The sequence below is a fragment of the Benincasa hispida genome, chromosome 1 (assembly GCF_027475165.1).
Source record: "Benincasa hispida cultivar pf3 chromosome 1, pf3_genome.v1.1, whole genome shotgun sequence".
Classification (NCBI taxonomy): domain Eukaryota; kingdom Viridiplantae; phylum Streptophyta; class Magnoliopsida; order Cucurbitales; family Cucurbitaceae; genus Benincasa; species Benincasa hispida.
Genome location: NC_143478.1, coordinates 88902143 through 88924138, shown reverse-complemented (window position 1 = coordinate 88924138; position 21996 = coordinate 88902143). Strand labels below are relative to the sequence as shown.

The following is a 21996-nucleotide window of genomic DNA, read 5'->3' as shown; positions in this document are numbered from 1 at the left end:
GTAATTTTCTCATAGAATTTGTTTATATTTCAGCATGTCGAACTCGATAATTCAATTTTTAGCTTCCAGTAAATTCAATGGCGAGTGTTACTCGAACTGGAAATCAAACATAAATATGATACTACTTGTTGATGACCTGGGGTTCGTATTAACGGAGGAATGTCCTCCTCTTCCCAGTTCAAATGCAAACCGAAATGTTCGGGATGCCTATGACAGATGGTAGGGGCGTTCAAAAAATCCGATGACCCGAAAAAATCGATTAACCCAACCCAACCCGTGCAGTTTGGGTTGGGTTATAAACTCATTTGGGTTGGGTTGGGTTCAAATAAATGAAAATTTTATGGATTTGGTTGGTTTATGGATTCACCTAATATAACCCAAACCAACCCGAATTTATTATTGACTTTAAAATATATTTTTTTTTTATGATTTATAACCTAATTATTTATACATATATTGATTTTAATTTTATTTAATTCCAATATTTTTTTAATAATTTATTTTTCAACAACTCTTAAAATAGTTTCTTTGCATTTTAGAAAGAAATTTTTTACCATATAAATTGAAATTGAGTTGTTAATCTTAATTCAATATATGAAAATAATTAAATTAGATTTTTACATATTTATCTTTTGCTTCTTTTAGAACAAAGTTTTAAGTAAATGACCCGATTAACCCGAACCAACCCAACCCAAATATTTCATGGTTGGGTTGGATTGGGTTCATTTTTTAATAAGGGTTATTTGGGTTGAAGAAATTTAAAACTCGAACAATTGGGTTGGGTCTAAAAAGTCTTTCAACTCAACCCATGAACACCTCTAACATATGGGTCAGGGCTAATGAAAAGGTCTGAGCCTACATTTTAGCAAGCATATTTGATGTGCTTACTAAAAAGCATGAAACCATGGTCACCGCTCGGGAGATCATGGATTCGTTACAAGGGATGTTTAGACAGTCGTCCTCATCAGTACGACATGATACTATAAAATACGTTTATAATTCCCGCATGAAAGAAGTGTTGGGGTTGATGCCCTAAAGTCTCGTGTCCTGTAGTTTGTAAACAGTTTGTACGAACGTGTGTGTTGTATAATATATGATATTTTACTTCACTTCTTGTTTTTGCTCAGTTGTTTGTTTTATTTGCTTTACCACAAACCAATAAACATAAAATCCCTGGTTATCAGTATGTAACTTAAGCATGTATGTGGTGACATACAAGTGGATCGTATCTTGAGTGATAACCAAAATGGTCTGTAGTATATGGATATAGGAGGGAAACCTTATCCTGGTAACGCTATGGATGCGGCCCGCTTTATGGAATGATCACAAGTGTTGTAACTTGTCATAGATGGTCTGATCCTGAGTTATGTTCAGTTACCTCAGTCCTTTTAAGGGTATGCAGTGCAGACTGCTATATATATTTTGAACATGGTTCCCTCAAAAAGTGTTTCAGAAACACCTTACGAGTTGTAAAGAGGACGTAAAGGTAATTTATGTCATTCAGAATCTGGGGATATCTGATACATGTGTTGATGCAAAATCCTAAGAAATTAGAACGATGTTAAAAAAAATATGCTTATTTGTAGGATACCATAAAGAAACAAAAGGTGGTCTATTTTATGATCATTAAGAAGACAAAATACTTGTATCAACAAATGCTACATTCTTAGAAGAATATCACATTAGAAAGCATCAACCTCGCAGTAAACTGGTATTAAATGAGATATCTAGAGAGTCTATAGATAAATCAACAAAAGTTGTTGATCAAACTAGTTCTTCAACAAAAGTTGTTAATGAAATTGGTCCATCACATTCTTCTCATGAATTGAGAATGCCTTGACGTAGTGGGATGGTTGTTCAACAGCCTGACCGATATATGGGTTTAACAGAAACTCAAGCCATCATACCTGATGATGGCTTAGAGGATCCATTGACTTTTATACAAGCAATGGAAAATATAGGTAGAGATCAATGGATAAAAGCTATGGACCTTAACATGAAGTCTATTGTTCGTGGTTTCGTGATGTGTGCTAAAAGTGTATAATGAGTAGAAATGGAAGATAAGATCTATGTGAATGAAGATGAATGGTGAATGGCTTCTCTAGGTGAGAAGAATGGATGATGCATGCGTACAAGCTTTACCTGAGATAGATCCAAGTATAAATCTCATTCAGATTCCTGGTAAGTCTAGGGATTTAGGTCAGACTAATGCAAGTCTTGCGTTGCATTGATGTAGAGGGGTTCTAAATAAATGTTGAAAAAGTTTCACTACTTTAACGACATGCGTACAAGAAGAAAACAAGTTCAAGTGAAATATAAAATTCAATGAAGGAACGGTGCTAAATGATAAGTGAATGCGTTGATCCAAGTAAGATGGACAAGAAAGAGGGGGTAAGAATGAAGATGAAGGATACGTGTTTACAATCAGGTGTATGTCAATGCGTTGGGTTTCTGTCTATCTAATCATTTAATATTTCTCAATGCAAATGCCACATGTTCCTATCTTTAGGGTGCATACGTTGGATACAGAAAACAGTGAACCACAAGTATCTTTTTCTCTAAAACTACTATGCATTATGACTTAATGCGTTTCTAGCTATCCTATTCTCTCGAATAGTTTAGCTGAGATAACTTCAACCAAATGATCTAAATGATTAACGCTTTTAGAATTTTAGCAGGCACAAAGTCACAAATGCATTTAACACGGTAGATTGTAAGTAGTGGCAAGTGAATGGATTAAATGCACGATTTTATAATGATTGAAATTATCTTTACAATAACACACTTAATTGCATGAATGATGAATGGAAATAAAGTAAAAAGAAAAAAGTCAAGCCGCAGAGTTCAATTTCTTGTTCTCTTTAGCTTGATCTTAATGTGTGTACATCCAATTTGTTAAATAAATGAAGAAAAGTTCTCTCTCGAGCTTGGTTCTTTTCAATTCTCCTTGATGAACAATAGTGATGGTTCTTTTCCTCCTGTGATCTTCTTGTAGCAGCAACACTACTCTATTCTAAGCTCTTTCTATGTTATACTTGAAGGAGTAATATAACATGCAACGAAAGAATTCAGAATCAATAAGCACTTAAACTAAACTTAATTTGAGTTTTAAACATGCTACTCATGAGTTTTTCATAAGAGGGTTTGAATAAGACATTACCTTTGTAGTTCTCTTCACGATTTCAGTAGAATCTTCACAAGTTTGAGCTGGATTCTTCAGATAAACCATCAACAAGATCTTCTCCATTATACTTAAGAAGAAATATATGGTGGAAACACTATAAAGAAGCTAAATTGAAGATGAACTTGAGAGAGGGTGTTAGGGTTTTTAGTTTTGTAGCAACTTGGATAAAAATCTCAGAGATCTCCCTAAATTTCATGCATAAAGCTTCATTATATAGACTCACTTCATGCATTAGAGCATGCTGCATGTAGGGTAACTCCTACTTGGTATTGATTGAAGAACTCATGGTGGAATGTGGTGATAAAGCACCAGAGTGATGTAGTGGATTTTTCCAATTTTGGGAAAAATCCACTAACTTAAATCAATTTCAATGAAATTGATTTTTCTTTTTAAATAAAACTATTTGATTTAAAATTTAGTTTTATAAAATTTAATTCAAAATTACTTTAAATAAACTAATTTAATTAATTTAATATCTTTAATATTAAATTAATAAAAAATAAATTTTACCAATATGATTCAAATTCATATAATCAATATTTAAATCATAATTTAAATATTAATTGATTCTCCATTCTCATTTTAATTTCATCTAAATTAAACATTTTTAATTGCATCATATACAATTAATTGCAAACCCTAAAACTAAATTTGAACATTTCAAATTCATAACCCTAAATTCAAAATTCATCCAATTAATACTCAATTTGTTGTTCCAATTTATGAACTAGTAGAGGGACCTATTGAACCTACAGATCATGAGCTCCAACGATTTGTAATCAATTGGTTAAACTCTTTAAACCGAATGAATTACTTTTCGTTAACCATCAAGACACACCACTATAGCTCGATAGTTGCACTCTCCTCACTGTAGATGTGTTTCTGTCCATGTTAACCATAATTAGTAAGTCGATCATTCACAGGTCATTCGTATTTACAACTGTCTCAAAATTATCGTTTTAACCCTGTAAATACATCTTCACTGACCTTCTAATGAACAAATGATTCATAACACCACTTATGAATCATGTCCCTCCCTACCATGAGAGGGCGGAGCCTTGATTGTTCAATACCAGGATTCAACACTTAAGAGAACAACCTATCTGCTAATCCTAAAACGGGTAAGAGTGAATTTCATCTCGCAAGACTACATCCCCAATTATTTATCCAGTCTTATCCCTAAAATGGAAGGCTTATTGAGCAGTGTTGTTGGACTACTCTCAGCCATGCAAATCAAAGGACAATCCTGAATAAACAAGAGTTCATCGCTAGCTCAGGATTAAGATCGAGTTATCCTAGGTTACTTTATTGTGAAATAGTCAGTTTTAACAATAAACGGTCGTTATAAAGAAAAGTGACTATTTCATGGTTCAGTCTTTATGAAAACTCATTGCATAAATGTCCCCGCTCATATGTCTCTACGTGAATGATCTGTGGATCACATCATTTATATTACCTATACAAAATTGGTCGCATCCAATAGTGTTACTGGGATGAGATATCCAATTTCATCCATATACTTATAGACCATTTAGGCTATATATTATTAACTTGATCCTGTTTGTGTCACTTCATAGAGTTAAAGTATTTATACTATAGCCATCGATATGTTTATTGGATTTTCATAATAGAATGCAATATCAACAACTTTATCGAATAAGATACTCGATAATATTTATTGATAAATAGAGTGTTTAACACGAAATTTACGAACTGCGAATTCTAGAACATTCCCAATAATACTATGCTCTCTATGGTATATGCTGAATTTTTCGGTTGCAAGTTTTCTATTTATAGGCGTTTTCCCTCAGCAACTTGTGATATGACTGAAGGATCTCAATACGAGAGTTCCATGAGTAGGCTTAGATCGCTCCGATTTCACAGTGACCGAAACATAAACGATATACATTCTATACTAATAATTATGCATATTAAACTCATCAACAACATGCTCAGAATACAATAAAACATAGTAAAAGGGGTTCATACCAGAGGAAGACATTCTTCGTTTGTGTGAACCCACAGTAGTGGAAAACTCCACCGATCTACCAGCACCCGACGAGTCTCTCGACTGTTACTGCACGATACGAACGTACATGAACAAGGCTTCAGGGACAACACAACCACCAGGGAAACCCAGGTATCCTTAGCGTCAAAAACCCAAAGTGTGGGCTCTGGTGAGTTTGGTAGAGGACGAAGGAAAGGGTATCGTGTAGACGACAAGCGCGCACAAGAAGAACTCTGTTATCGTATAATAGAACTACACGACCATTTAGGAAAAATTGGATGATCGTTTAGGAAAATGGTATACGATCGTTTAGGGAACGCGTGAACTAGACGATCGTTTAGACGAATGAGAATCTATCGTATAGGCTCTCGGCGATCGCTCTTTCACGGTTTTTTTTGGGGCACGTGATATCGATTGCACAAATGAATTAAAAAAACTCAAAATGAAAACTATTTTCATATTTCAACTCGCCGGTTATCTTAACCTTCGTGGCCCCCACGTTCCCACGTTCATACGTGAAATAATTGGTTAATCATTAAATAATTAATCAATTAATTTATTTAATAAATATAATCATATTATATTTATATCCTAGATTTTGATATCATATATCTACTATAGTATTTTTCCTCTACTTGATATAAATCATATTTATATCTAATTTTCTCCAAAATAATGTATCTCATACATTTAGCCAATTATATCATATATAATTAATCATTCCAATTATATCATATATTGTACTTCCTTTTGTCAATTTGGATATTTCAAATTAACCCAAACACTGGTTCTCGAATTTATCCAAGCTACCCAGGTGACCTAATAGACCTGTGGCTCGAAGTTCCAACGGTACGTAAATGGCTAACTAAACTCTTTAGCCACGAGATTCACCATCTGTTAATTGTCAGTGATTCCACTAAAGACCAACAGTTGAACTATTTTTACCACGAATATATTTCTGTGTCCATTGGATATAACCAATCATGAGTACGATGACCCTTCACAGATGCTTATAAGTACAGCTGAACCAATTTACCGTTTTGCCCCTATAGTTACATCTCACTCCTTAAGTACCATTGATTCCTCTAACAAACAATACAACATAGTCCAACTATGTGTGAACACCTCTCGGGCCAAGAGAAGGTGTGTGGTGTCACATCGTTCAAGCCCCGGAATCAGCCCTTAAGGGAGCCATCTATCTACTTACCCCTGCCTCAGGGAAGGAGTGAATTTCATCTTGTGTAGTTGAGTTCCCACTCCCAAATTAGACGTATCCCCAAAATGGTAGGTTTGAATCAGAGACATGACCACTCGCACCCATACAAATCAAATGACCACCCTCAATGGTAGGAGTTCCCAACCCACTATGGATTGAGGTCATGTTACCTATGGTCATCCTAGTGAAGTGAAGTCTCTGTCATGAACGGTGTTATATAACAAGACATTAACACTTCGTGGTTAGGTCTTATATAAACTCTTTGTATAGGATGCCCCGCTCACATGTCCCCAGCACAAATGATCAGGATCAGATCATTTGTGGCAAGTCACAACACTTGTGACCATTCCACAAAGCGCGCCGCATCCGTAGTATTACCAAGATAAGGTTTCCCTCCTATATCCATATACTACAAACCATTTTGGTTATCACTCAATACATGATCCACTTGTATGTCACCACATACATACTTGAGTCACATACAGATAACCAGGGATTTTATGTTTATTTGTTTGTGGTAAAGCAAATAAAACAAATAAATGAGCAAAACAACAAGATGTGAAGTAAATATCATATATTAATAATCACAGGTATTCATATATACTGTTTACAAACTACAGGACACGAGACTTTAGGACATCAACCTCGAAAATGATATCATTAATTCCCATACCCTGGTCAGCCGCCTGCAATTTCAGTTGCTTTTCAGACACCGACATTCAGATACCCATACTTGCAAGTGGTGATTTGACAGGAATAGCTCGAACTAATGTATCTGCTCTGCGTTAGAATTCTTCAAATGCATGCCTTTGCGTTAGTTCCGCCTGCGACACTTAGTAAAATTTACTGAAATCCTATGATAAGATGTGTTAGTGACGCAATTTTATCAAAAAGAATGTTTTTGTAAAGGTTAATTATGTTTGAAGGATTCTATGTGTTTTCCTTTAAGAAAGAAGAGATTTTATCATTAAGAATTCTGATTGTTCGAACTTTCAAGAGACAATAACTTGTATTTCTACAAGTTATCATCTATGTACTTCAATTATGTTTGAGAACTTGTAGATCAATCAGATGGGGTAAAACCTATTGGTTGTAAGTGGATCTACAAGAGAAAACGAGACCAAACTAGTAAGGTACAAACCTACAAAGCTAGACTCGTGGCAAAAGGTTTTACCCAAAAAGAAAGGGTAGACTATGAAGAAACCTTCTCTCCTGGTGCCATGATTAAATATATTAGAATACTTTTAACTATCGCTGCTTTTTATGATTATGAAATATGACAAATGGATGTCAAGACAACCTTCTTGAAGGGTTATCTTGAAGAAAGTATTTATATGTTTCAACCATAAGGGTTCATTGAACGGGGTCAAAAGTAGAAGATTTGCAAGCTTAAAAGATCCATTTATGAGTTAAAATAAGCATCTCGGTCCTGGAATATAAGATTTGACACTGTGATCAAATCTTATGACTTTGAACAGAATGTTGAAGAACCTTGTGTTTACAAGAAAATAGTCAACAAGACTGTAGCTTTTCTGGTACTTTATGTTGATGATATCCTTCTCATTGGGAATGAAATTGGATTCCTTGCCGACGAAAGAGATGACCAACATCACAATTTCAAATGAAAGATTTAAGAGATGCACAATATGTTCTTGGGATCCAAATAGTTTGAAATCGCAAGAATAAAATGCTAGCACTATCTTAAGCATCTTATATTGACAAAACGTTGTCAAGATATAACATGCATGATTCCAAAAGAGGTTTAATACTTTTTAGACATGGAATTCATTTGTCTAAGGAACAATGTTCTAAAACATCTCAAGAGATTAAGAATATGAAAAGAATTCATATGCATCAGTAGGGGAGCTGAATGTACGTCACGTTGTGCACATGCCCCGACATATGCTTTGCAGTCGAAATAGTTAGTAGATTCCAGTCTAACCTAGATATAGTCATTGGATTGTTGTCGAGAACATCCTTAAGTATATTTTGAGAACGAGGGACTACATGCTCATGTATGACTCTAAGGATTTGTGTTGGGGTTGATGTCCTAAATCTCATAGGATCCTATAGATTGTAATTGTATTGTACAAACATTTTATTTATGTAATAAAATATATGATGTTTTCTATCAAATTTAGTTGCATTAACCACAAATCAATAAACTAACATCCAAGGTTATCTTATAGTTTAAATATATATGTAGAGACATATGGGTGGATCATGTTTAAGTAATAACCTAAATGAGCTGTAGTAAATGGACAAGGTTGGATACCTTATCCTGGTGACACTACGAGTATGACCTGCTCTATAGATGTTATAATTGTTGTAAAATCTACAAATGATCTGATCCTAATCATTCATATAGAGACATGTGAGCGGGATATTCTATACAAAGGAGTTTGTATAAGACTAGACCACGAAATGTTTAGTCTCATTATATAACGTTGTTCATAATAGAGACTTACATTTCACCAGGATGACCATAGTTAACATGACCTGAATCCTGAGTGAGTTGTGAACTCCTGCCTATGAAATCGGTCATTTTTTTTATATGAGTGAGAGTGCCTAGATTGTCGACTCAACAAGTCTACTATTTTGGGGATTTGTCTGATTGGGGAGCCGGGAACATAACTACATAAGAAGGAATTCACTCATTCCCCAATGTTGGGGCAAGTAGATAAATTACTCCCTTAAGGCTGATTCCGGGGCTTGAACATTGTGGCGTCACACCCTCTCCTGGCCTGGGAGGGGTTTGGTCATAGTTAGACTATGATTTATTGTTCATTAGAGGGATCAATGATACTTAAGGAGTTAGATGTAACTACAGACGCAAAACTGTAATTTTGGTTCAGTTGTACTTATGAGCAATTTGTGAAGGTTCGTTGTATTATTGATTGGTTATATCCAATGGACACAGAAATGTATCTGGTGTGCGAAGAGTGCAATTGTCGGTTTTTAGTAGAATTTCCGATAGTTAACGGACGATGAATAATTTAATTAAAGAGTTTAATTAATTATTCATGTACCTTTAGAGCTTCAAGCTATAGGTTCACGAGGTCCCCTCGGTAGCTCAACGAGATTTAATGAGAATAAGTTTTTAGATTAATTTGAATTGTTCAGGTTAATTGAGGGAATTAATTATATATGATATAATTAATTAAATTTTAATTATATATATGATATAATTACTATAATGTATTTGATACATTATACTATTAAGTATTTATTTGAGAGAAATTTAATATTTGAATATGATTCAAATATTAATTATGTGAATTGGATTCATATAATTAAATTTAATATAATGAGATTTATATTAAATATCGTTATTGAGAGAATTAAACCATAAGTTATATTGTATTGGATACAATATTGAACTATATGTTATATGTTATATTTGATATAATATATAGTTTAATATATATTATATGATAAAGTAGTTATGACACACACATACATACATACATATATTAATGTTTATTATTAAATTTAATTTTTAGTAATAATAATAATAAACCACTTTTAAAGAAGGAATTGTAACACTGAATCTTTCGGCATGCTTTGAAGTTCTTATGATTGAGCCAAGGTACATCTTGTTGGTATAGGTAGTAACTTTTAATTATTTTAAGCCTTTCTTATTCATACTTCCATGTTCTCAGGATTCCTCTCATTCGGATGTGATATCGGTTAATTCATATACCCTCATGAACTCGGGTCGTCACACTAAGTATTCTAATACTCATCGTTTTCTCTATATTTTTTTCAGGTAAAGGAACGAATGTACCGAGCGCATGATGAGAGGATCCGTGACAAGGTCTTGGGACTAGTGATCATGTTTCCGCTTAATGTCATGTTTTTAAGAAGTTTTTAATGTTTTAAATTCGAATGTATTTATTTATTTTCAATGTTTTAGGGATCTCGAACTAAACTTTGTTATAGAAAACTTTAGAATATTCTAATGAAATTTTATTTATTTAGAAAATCTTTATTTTTGAGTTTACACGATCGACTAGTTTTGGTTCAAAATTTTATGCATGGTAGTAATAATCCAACTAGAGATCTTGAAAAATCGTGTTGTTACATTGTGATCCTACTAAATTGTTCTAACAAATTTTTTTTTTGTTGTTTTTTTTTCCCTAAATATTTTAATATTTTTTCTGCACCAAGTCACCCTAATAAACCGACCGACCACCTCCCATGAAATTCAATCTGGGTTATCTCCCGGTTTTAGGTAGGGTAAAAATCTTACCATGTACGATCGAATAGTTTTGGAACATGCTCTAAGCGAGCGCAAAGGCAACTCTGGGCAGAGCAACTTAGCGACACCGAAGGTGTGGATACTGGTGAAAGGAGATCGTACGACTGATTCTTCCAAATGTTGAGAATCATCATCAAGCCTCTCGCCCATTACGTATCCACTGTTTGTTCCGCCTCAACAAGCTATCTACTGCCATCTAATTCTCCAACCAGGCTGTTGGCTCCTTGGATTTCGATTCTCTCTTCGCCATTCTCCCACTTATCCAAACAGAAGGAAGGTAGCTACGACGTTGTTTCCCTTTTCAATAGAGACCCAACAGCTCCGCCGAAACTCTTCGTGGTTCAACCTCGTCTTCGTCCTAATGCATTTCTGCAAGCAAAGCTAAACGAGGCTTTGTGTCTTGCAAATTCTCTAGAAGAACAACGAGATGGGTATTTTCATATTGATTTCTTCGACAAGGACATACCCCCTCACGTCGTAGTTCAAAATCCTTCTGCAAGAGGGGCCCGGGCTGGTGAGTCAAAGAGATGTGAATTCTGTTGCAGGAATCACCCTTTTCTTTCTGTTCGTTCTTTGCTTATAAATTGCACTATTTATCTAACTGCCAGTGAAATACTTGTAGAAATTGGAATTGGGTCCTTCCTCCCACATGTTTTATTAGTCACTTCAATATTTATAGCCTCAATCAGGTCTTGTTATTTTAGGATTCTTCCTAGCTATGTTAAATTTGATTTAAAAAGACACGGGGACTAATCGACAATGGTATGGCAAGCATTCCATTAGTTAGAAGATGCTAAAGTTGATGAAGAATTGATTCCTACCAGTATCAACATTACAACCAATGGACTAAGATTGTAGCTGATTATTCAGAAGAGTTCCATAGATTTGTGCCAAAAATAACCTAGTTGATGTCGAGAACCATTAGCTAGGTTTGTTGATGGGTTTCCGGAAGATATAAAAGAGAGTAATCATACAACCCTTATATTATGTAAGGTTTCTTCCTTACCATTTAATATTTAGATATGGTAATAAGCCAAACACAGGGGAAATGAGTTTGACTACACAACAAGATAAGAACACTACGCAACACAACCAACTAAGAGGGCTGTTCTCTCCACAGTGAACTAATGTTCCTACACAGAAAACAAGATAACTAACCCTAGCCAAAACAAAAATAGAAATACCAACATTCCTTTGCAACAAGTACAACGTGGGACCACAACCAACTACCCTCTATTTGGGGTGCAAATCCCTTTTTACCCGTTCTTCTATACATGTTCTTAATGGATGGCCTAGCATTACCCCTATTTAGAAGAGCCCCCTTGTTCTCAAGGTGGAAATCTGGGAATTGCTGTCGGAATAACGCATGGGACTCCTAAGTAGCTTCATGATCAACCTGCCCCTTCCACTCTACAAGGCATTCCCACTCCTGTTCAGCCTCATTCCAGTGCATCTGTGACACTTTGCTCGGCTCCAAGACCCATTCTAATTCATCATTCAAAAGGGAGAGATCATGCTGCATGATGTGGTGGTTGTCGATTGCCTTCTTCAACTGAGAGACATGGAAGACCGGATGGATTTGGGTCATGGACGAAAGATCCAATAAATAAGCAAGCTCTTCAACACGGCTCATGACACGGAAAGGACCAAAAAATTTGGGGGCCAGTTTCTCACCACATTTCTTAGCCAATGATTTCTGGTGGTAGGGCCGAATCTTCAGATAAACCCAATCTCCTATGTCAAAAACCACATCGCCGTGGTGGGCATTAGCAAATTTCTTCATTTGATTTTGTGCGTGAATCGGGTTGTCTTTTACGGCCGCTAGGTCTTGTCTCTGGTTTGTGACCATTGCTCAACTGAGTAATTCACTATTTTTCAAACTGCTCGTAGGATATAATTGGTGGTGGGGATTGGCCTTATAGTACTTGATAAGGAGTAAGTAGTCTTAAGCGAAGCATATGTTGTGTTGTACCAAAATTCTACCCACAACAAGCTATCACTCTAGGATTTTGGTTTCTCGCTGCACAAACAATGCAAATGGAGTTCCAAACTCTTATTGACTACCTCCGTTGTTTGTCCATTTGGGGGTGGTATGCCGTATTGCACTTCAAATGTTGCATTTGAAAAAGCTCCTTCCGAAAAATGATTGAGAAATACCCGATCCCAATCCGACACAATTGACCTGGGATAACCATGGTGTCGCACCACTTTTTTCACAAACAGAGTGGCCACGATTTTTGCAGAGTACGGATGGGACAAGGTGATGAAGTGGGCATATTTGCTCAACCGGTCCACCATGACAAAAACAACGTCGTACCCCTTCGAGCGAGGGAGGCCCTCCATGAAGTCCATGGAAATATCTTCCCACGTGTGACTGGGAATGGGTAGAGGCTGCAATAACCCGGGGGAGACAAGGACTGTGTTTTATTCCTTTGACAGATTGCGCACTTTGCCACATACTTCTTCACATCCGATTTCATTCCATCCCAATACAATTCAACAGATAGTTGTTTGTATGTTTGCAAGTACCCCGAGTGTCCCCCAATAACCGAGTCATGGAAGGTATGGAGTATCGTGGGCAATAAACAGAAATTCCAAGAAAGAACCAAATGTTCCTAGCAAAACAACTTTCCTTGGCGCGCTGTATATTGTGGCACACTATCACTATCCTCAGACACTCGATCGAAAATGGCCTTCAGTTTTGAATCCCCCGACACCTCTTTATTCACCACACTCAAGTCAATCAGGGAAGGAACAAAAATGATATTCAATTGGGCCTCGTCGGGTATTTGGAATAAGGCATTTGCAACCTTGTTTTCAGGCCCTGCCCGATGAAGGATCTCAAAGTCGTATCCCATCAATTTCGTGACCCACTTCTGAACTCCTGGTGGGATTTCCTGCTATTCTAATATATGTCTGAGCGCCTTTTGATCAATTTACACCGTAAAGTGATGACCCAACAAGTAATGATGCCATTTTTCCATTGCCAACACAATGGTCATCAATTCTCGGTACGTAGACTTTTCTCCGGCCGCCGACGATAAGCTTTGGCTAAAGAAGGCTATGGACCTTTTATTTTGGGACAAAATGGCCCCTAACTCGGTTCTGGAGGTGTCCATTTCAATCTCAAACGGTACACTGGAATCTGGGAGTGCTAACACCGGCAAGGTGATCATGGCTTTTTTCAACGATTCAAATGCCTGCGTGGTCTCGTCGGATCAGACAAACCCATTCTCTTTTGTCAACCTCGTCAACGGTGTGGCAATAGCTCCATAGTTCGTCACGAAATGCCTGTTATAACCGGTCAAGCCTAGAAATCCCTAACGTTCCTTCACATTACGCGGAATGGGCCATTGCACCATGGCACAAATTTTTTCCTTATCTGCTTTGACCCCTCTAGCCGACACCCAATGACCTTACTCAATCCGATCCTTCGCAAATTGGCACTTCTTTTTATTAGCATACAAATAATGCTCACAAAGGAACCGAAAAACCATCGTTAGGTGTTCCAAATGCGTGGCCATATCAATGCTGTATACAAGAATGTCATCAAAGAAAACGAGTAAAAATCTAGAAGGTAGGGGTGAAAAACCTGGTTCATTAGTGCCTAAAACGTTGCTGGTGTGTTGGTCAAACCAAGCGGCATGACGAGAAACTCATAGTGATCCTCGTGCGTTCGAAATGTTGTCTTTTTCACATCCTCTTGCCGCACTATTATCTGATGGTACCTCGATTTTAAGTCTATTTTCGAAAAATCTGTGCGTCATATAGCTCGTCCAGCAGCTCGCCAATCATAGGAATAGGGAACTTGTTCGACACCGTGGCACAATTCAACGCCCGGTAGTCCACACAGAAACGCCAACTCCCGTCTTTCTTCTTCACTAAGATCATTGGGCTGAAAAATGGACTAACGCTCGGTCGTATAATCCTCGACGCCATCATTTCATTAATCAATCTTTCGATTTCTGTCTTTTGCACATGCAACGTTAGGGTCTTACGTTGATTGAATCAGTATTCGTTTTTAGCTGAATGCGATGATCTATCTGTCGCACGGGAGGTAACCCATTTGGCATATTGAATACATCATCAAACTCTCGTTGTAACTGGTGGAGCTCTAGTTGGAGTTCTGCTATGGTCTTTGTAACCACTAACTCTCCGTCCTCTCGCGGAATCCTTAGGGCTTTGAAAGTCAACCTAAAACCCTTGGTCTTCTAGCTGCCACGTCTTGGCTAACATCTTAGGAGAGATTTCCATCCGGGCTAGTGTCGGGGCTCCTTTGATCACCACCGGTCGAGCTCTGGTAGAGGGTACCTTGCTTGTGGACCTATAGTAATTTGCTTTCCGAGTGGAAGGAGAACTGCTTTTTTACCAATCCAATTGAATTCATATGTTTTGTCTCGACCATTGTGGAATGCCTTGTTGTCATATTAGGCATCCCAAGAGAATTTTTTACACATCCATCTCGAGGACATCGCATACAATTTGATCTTGGTTTAGGTTGCCTATAGACAAAGGCTCTGTGCAAATTTCCTTGACAACAGTTTCTCCCTTCTTTGTAATCCAGTTTACTTTATACGGATTTGGATGTGGTTCAATTGTGAGATTTAGAGCAGAAACAAGCTTCTTGGAGACAATATTCTCGGTGCTCCCACTATCTATAATCACTTGACATACTCTCCCATTGATTGTGCACTGAGTGCAGAAGAGAGCATGCCGTTGAGGATGAAGAACACACGAAAGTTGGTCACCATCGACCAGTTGAATATAAGCAAGGTCATCCATGTTATCTTCATCAAAGTCGGTTTCATCAAAGGCATCTTCTTCTTGGATTGCCAATGTTCTTCGTTGGGGGCACTCATTAGAGAGGTGGCCTTGCTGTCCACATCGAAAACATTTGCCCAAAGTTGCTCGCTGATAAGTATTTGAATCTCTTGGGAGTGTTGTTTTCAGCTCCTGTGGCATTCGGTTGTTTAGGAGGAACATCATCCTTTTTATGTTGTTGGTTTGCCATTGTTCCTGAAGTACTCTGCTGTGGTTTGTTTGTTGGGACTCTTTTGAATGGTTGTTGGTTGCCTTCTTTGGTAGGTCTTTGTCGGTTTTGGCTCTGCACTCTCTTCAATTGTAGTAGCTAGGATAATTGCATCTGCCAAATATGCCACTGGGTTTAATTTGACAGCTTCTTTGATCGAAGGCCAAGAACAAATCTTGACACCAATTGCTATTCTGTTTCAGGTAGGTTATTTCGTGTGCCTAGGTGGTGGAATTCTTTCGTATAATCAAAGATAGATCGGTCCCCTTGCTTGGAAAGTTGGTATTGGTTGTATAGTCTTTGCTAGTAGTTTAATGGGAGGAACCTTTTCTTCATCATCTTCAAAAGCTTCGGCCAAGGTTTTATTGGAGGTTTTCCATAGTATCCCTGATTGGTTTCTAGTTGCTCCCACCAAGCCGGTGCACCTATTTGAAATTTGAAGGCCACTAATTTGACTTTCTTTTCATCTGGGATGTTGGAATATTCAAAGAAATTTTCAACCTTTGAAGCGCAATCCAAAAATTCTTCGACATCCATCTGACCATCAAAGCTAGGGAGGTCAATCTTCATCTTGTATTCGGTCTCGTCTTGATGAAATTGGTGTCTTCCTTGATGCATTCCCAATCTTTCTTGGATTCCACAGTAATAGTTTTCACCTTCGCTTGAAGAATCAAAGTCTTGCATCATATAGCCCCATCCACAGTTTTCTTGGGGTCGAAATCTTGCTTGATACATGTTTCTTGGAGCTGAAATCTTGCTCTGCCTAAGTTCTTGATAAGGCGGTTCACTAATCTTGGCTTTCCTGGGGTTTCTTGCTGGTTCTTGCCTTTCCAAAATGGCATGGTCTTCAAATTTTGCTGTGTTCACACCAGAATCTTGAGGTTCTTGGACTCTAATCCACCCTTGTTTTGTAGGTTAACATGTTCTTGACCATCTTCTCCGGATTAAATGTTCATATGGAGTAAGACTTGGGCTAACATGGAACAGATTTCTCCCATTTTCACCTTCATCTCGTGGACTGACTTCTCTATCGAGGACATTCGGGCTTCCATGGCTGTTGTTGATGAGGATGCTTCCACGTCCATGAAGTTTGAGATCCAAAAGGAATGCGTGTTGGATGGGTGCTCTGATACCACTTGATGTATGCTCTAAGAATTTAAAGAGTAATCTTGTATTAATGAATAAGATTGTAGGCATTATAGGCCTATTTATACACATAAGGTGATTGGACAGCTAGGTAGCAGGTCAACCCCCTGAAGTAACCGGGGATTACAACTTCTTTTCACAGCCGGTTTACAAAGGCATAAAAGCTACATTAATTCATCAACTAATATTAAAAACATTCAATAAAGGAAGAATGTTACATTCAAGATCTAAGTCTAAATTGGAAGGCTTTTATTTTTCCAGCATACTAGTTTCAGATTTTGTTTTTCACCCCCTTGTATTAGAGTTCATCATGTAATAGCTTGGTTGCCGTCCCTTGTAATAGCTAGGTATTTTTTTTACGTTTTGGTCCATTGTATTAGGAGTGAATTACTGTTGTGATGGGAAGGTTTTTCGGCCTTCTTTTGTTTTGTTTAATTCTATTAATGTTCCGGATATGATGAGAGTGCTAAGGAGGTGTTAACCTAGTTGAGATGTCCGGGTGCATTCACTGATCCTTAGGTTTTAGTGTTGTTGTATCTCTCTTTGTATCTTGAGCATTAGTCTCAATTCATTATTTCAATGAAGATACTTGTTTCCTTTCAAAAAAAAAAAAAAATCCTACATCAACTCCCAAGGTTGCTCCAAAAAAAAAAAATCCTACATCAACTCCCAAGGTTGGAGCAAACTTAGGCCCACTGAGAAAAGTTAAAAGTCCCCCCAAAACACCGAGGTTCAAGACATTAGGATGAATTCCAGCCAAAGAAATCTTCTCTCAGTAGCTCCAAATACAGTACACACCCAACAAATTATCTTTAGAAGTCCAAAAGCTTACACGATCCTTGTTAGATTTAATTGACTGAAAAAGTGTAGCTGCCTTTAAGAAATCCAAGGGTCACCAAAATATCAACCCAGATATGAATACTACCCAATTATTCAAAAGCTTCCATAAAAATCCAACAAAGCGCCTTTGAACTCCATACTTAATACAATAAAAAATCATGTTTCAAGGCAACAAATTCAAACAGGCAGCTGTGCAGAAGAGGGGGATGAATTTCTTGTAATTGAAAACCACAAGCATCCACAAAATAGATGAGAATTTTGAAGGAATTTGAGAAGGAGATTAGTAAGAATCACTCACTTGCACGGAATTACTGTCTTTTTGTTGAAATAAAGCATAGTAAGCTTCCCCGAAATGTTCCTCCGAAATGGCTTCTCTAAAATTGAAGCCAAAAAAGGATGAATTTCCTCACTACTCACTCATATTAACATTGGAATTTGATAGGCCCCGTATCACTGAGGTTTATGCGAGGAAGCGTGTGAGGAAGGGAGGTCAGCATGTGTGAGGGAAAATGTTAGTTATTTGTATGTGGGCCCGGGAGAATATTGTTAGTTAGGGTGAGGTGAGGGCTCTTGTGTGAGGGGGTTTATATGTGAGGTAAGGTTGTAGGTGAGGGATATCTGGAAATTGATCTTTGTAATTGTTCTCTTTGAGAATAGGAGAAGCAGGGAGCTCTCGAAACTTCCATTGTTCTGTTGATAAATAAAATTGAAGGTTGAAACCTATCAATTTTTGGTACCAAAGTAGTTATCTTGGGTATGGTGGGGAAGATGGAAACAGAGTAATGATGTTGGAGGAGAAAGTCGGGGAGATCGGAGAGAAACAAACAACGTTAGAAAGTAGAGTGGAATCCGGTTTCAGTGAGTGTAACGAGAAGATTGATGGCTTGGCTGAAGAAGTGCAGGCTATGAAGGGACAAATTGGGTTGATGTTATCACGGTTTGACGTCATGATGTCAGAAAAAGGATTGGCGTCATCAGAGCGGACGGTGACAGAAAAAGGGAAAGAAGTAACAGAGACATCCTCCAAAGAATATAAAAAAGAGGAAGAGCATAAAGAAGGTATCCATGCACTTGGGAACAAAGAGGTCCCACAGTTTGACATGAGATTGAAGAAGCTGGAAGTGCCTATATTCAAACTCAAAGGCGAGGAAGATGAAAACCCAGAAGGATGGTTATCAGAGCGGACGGTGACGGAAAAAGGGAAAGAAGTAACAGAGACATCCTCCAAAGAATTAAAAAAAGAGGAAGAGCATAAAGAAGGTATCCATGAACTTGGGAACAAAGAGGTCCCACTGTTTGACATGAGATTGAAGAAGCTGGAAGTGCCTATATTTAGACTCAAAGGCGAGGAAAATGAAAACCCAGACGGATGGTTACACCGTGTTAAACGATATTTTGTCGTGAATTGTTTATCGGAGAAAGACAAGCTGGACATGGCTGTGCTCTGTCTTGAAGGTGAAGCATTGGACTGTATCAGTGGGAGGAGGATTGGAAACCGATTGGGAGTTGGGTTGATTTTGTGAACTTTTCTTAGACAGATTCCGATCAGTGAATAAAGCTGATCGATATGCTCGTCTAAGGCGGCTGCAATAGGAGAAGACGGTGAGGGAATATCGCCGTCAATTTGAGAAGTATTTGGCTGGCTGAAAGAACTAGGAGAAAAGGCTATAGTAAGTAAGTTTGTGTGTGGGCTGAAGGAAGAAATCCAAAGTGAGATGCGAAAGCTGAACCCATGGGCCTCAAGGCCAAGATGACAATGGCCCAGTTGATCGAAGAAGATCAAATAATCCAGCAATGAAGGTACAAGGGTGATGGGCCGTCCAACAATGTGATCCTTGCCTTGGATATGAAACATCAACTTGAACAATACTCTTCAGTTTAGAAATGAGCATAGGATGAGTACAATCTTCTAAATTGTCAGCAAGTATTTCAGCATGTTAGAAAATTCTGGAATAATTTTTTTTTTTGAAGCTTGCTGGATTGCTGAAAATTTGTATAGAATCAATCTGGGGAATGGTGGTAAAATTAGATTATGGCAGGATATTTGGGTTGGGAACCGGAATCTCAAGAGCTCCTTTCCAAGAATTTTTAACGTGGCTCATTCCAAAGATTGTTTCATAAATTGTTGCTGGTTGTCTTCTTCAAATTATTGGGTTATTGCCCTGAGAGGGATGACTGATGAGGAAACTGCAGATTGGATTGATTTGTTGATTTTGCTAGACTCCAAAAGGCCCTCAGATATTGAGGAGATACGAAATCCTAGACTCTGAGTTAAGGCAGTTTGGCGGATGAAGATTCCTAAAAAGATTGAAGTCTTCTTGTGGATTTTTCTTCAAGGGAAGTTGAATGCTTGTGACATGCTCTAAAGAAGGAGGCGATCTGTGCTTTGAACCTGTCATGGCGTGTTTTTTTTTTTAAACGGAAACGAGACTATTCATTGATATAATGAAAGAAAGAGACTAATGCTCAAAATACATGAGAGAAAACAAAGAAAAAACTTCTAGCATGCCAATACAAGGCTAGGACCAAATTACATCATAAAGACTAAAACTTTAGAGAAAAAGTAAAACAATCCAATTAACACATAACTCAAAAGAAACCTAAATTCCAGAAAACTTAAACTCGAACAAGCCTGAAACAAATAGAAGAGTAGCTTTCACCGCAATATCTTGCAGACGTTGAACTTGAGATTAATGATGAGCCCATAAACATGATGCAATCTTTGAGAACAATTAAGAACTCCAAATATAATCACCCAAACTGAATATTTACTCTTCTAGGACAGCTTGATTTCCACAAGGCTTTAAACAACTTTGTATCCATGGATAAGATACAGCCAATTTCTTGGAAAGTGATTTAACCAAAACTGCCCAGAATCTTCCAAACTCCAAACTCTTCTGTCTAGATGAGACCAGTGTTGTTGAGGCGCAGCTAGGCGCTCGCCTTAGGTGAGAGGCGAGGCGATGGGAGGCCATACCGCCTTGCAAGTACCTCGGGCGAGCACCTTCAATGGGGCCCTCACGATTTGCGCCTTTCTGTCGCCTTGAACATATGTTCAAGGCGACACAGGTGCTGGCCTTTTTTTTTTTTTTTTTAATGATTCTTGCTTTCTTCGAACTTCTTTAATATCAAGAATCAAGATTTAAACAAGAAGTCAAGAAAAACCAAAGAAAGGAAGAAGAAATGAAGAAAAAGAATAGCACAAGTAGTAGCAAAAAGTTAAAGAAGTCATCTTTTTGTTTACCCATTGGGCCATCCATCGGTTGCTTTTCAAAAATGAAGCAAAGGAAGAAAAAGAGGGGTCGAAAATCAGAAAGGAAGAAGAAATGTTCTTTTATTTTTTACATTTCCTTGAAGAGAAATGAAGGGTTGGCTGCCAGCATTAAAGTAATGTTGGCTGCATGCCAACCAAACTGCCAAACGGCAAAATTTCTACCCTATTACTCAGAATTAATTTTTACCTATTTAAAATCATTTCTATTTCTATTTCTTTTTCCAAATATGTATTTCTTTCTCATATTGTTTTAGTTAATTTTTATTTTAATTCTTCATAATTTTGTTAATATTTTAACATTTTAAAAATCTATGTATTTTCTTTTATCAATAATTGTAAAAATAATATTTATTTATTAATTTTTTTTAAGTGTGCCTTGCTTCAATCGGGCAACGCTTTTTGGTCGCCTCTTGCCTTGAGACGATTAAAGAGCTTGTCGCCTTAAAGTGCGCTTTGTGCTTTGAAAACACTGGATGAGACATAATCAGAGTCAGGTAAAACACATCCTCTCAACAAATCATGAACTGAAATAGTATAAAAAATATATTTTCCATGAGGTCATGGCAATTTCACCCATGTAATGAGTATAAATTAGCGTTAAGTCGCATTCCAGACTTGCATTATCTTCTATACGATCAGAATAAGATAGGATAGCAATGCTTCCCTTACGATCTGAAACAACCTCAGTGATGACATCCAAACGAGTACAATCAGCAGCTAGCCATTGTGAAAGGTCAGAATGAATTTGTTCTAGTTTTTTTTTTTTAATAATTTTTTTCTTTTTTTAGCATCTCCAAAGTGTAACTTGTACTGTGAAATCTTAGTGAACTTCAATCCAAAAATAATATTTTTTTTTGAAAAGGAAACCATACTTTTTATTAATGCATAAAAAGAAAGTACAAGAGATGTGTACTTAAATAGGAGCGATACAAGATACGGGATCAGGAGATGCACCCGGGCATCTCAACTAGGTTGACACCTCCTTAGTGTCCTCATCACGTCCATAGAACTCAAACAAAAATGGAAAATATGGAACTT

General features: G+C 37.3%; 2 protein-coding genes across 2 annotated transcripts in view; both read left to right on the top strand.

Annotated features, from left to right (window-relative positions):
• Positions 1-10637: 10637 nt before the first annotated feature.
• LOC120081770 (GTP-binding protein At3g49725, chloroplastic) overlaps positions 10638-21996 on the top strand; it is a 60805-nt gene continuing 49446 nt past the window's right edge. The window contains exon 1 of the mRNA XM_039036941.2: positions 10638-11183. Coding sequence (XP_038892869.1) covers positions 10787-11183 — 397 coding nt within the window. The 5' untranslated portion in view covers positions 10638-10786. The remainder of the gene's footprint in view (positions 11184-21996) is intronic.
• LOC150038819 (uncharacterized) lies at positions 16846-21318 on the top strand. Its single transcript, XM_090308291.1, has 2 exons — positions 16846-17479; positions 17519-21318. The coding sequence occupies exon 2, from the start codon at positions 18467-18469 to the stop codon at positions 19205-19207; it is 741 nt and encodes a 246-aa protein (XP_090164417.1). The 5' UTR covers positions 16846-17479; positions 17519-18466; the 3' UTR covers positions 19208-21318.

Excerpts from the sequence above, each read along its gene's own strand:
- LOC150038819 (XM_090308291.1), top strand. The coding sequence starts at position 18,467 with ATGATGTTGGAGGAGAAAGTCGGGGAGATCGGAGAGAAACAAACAACG.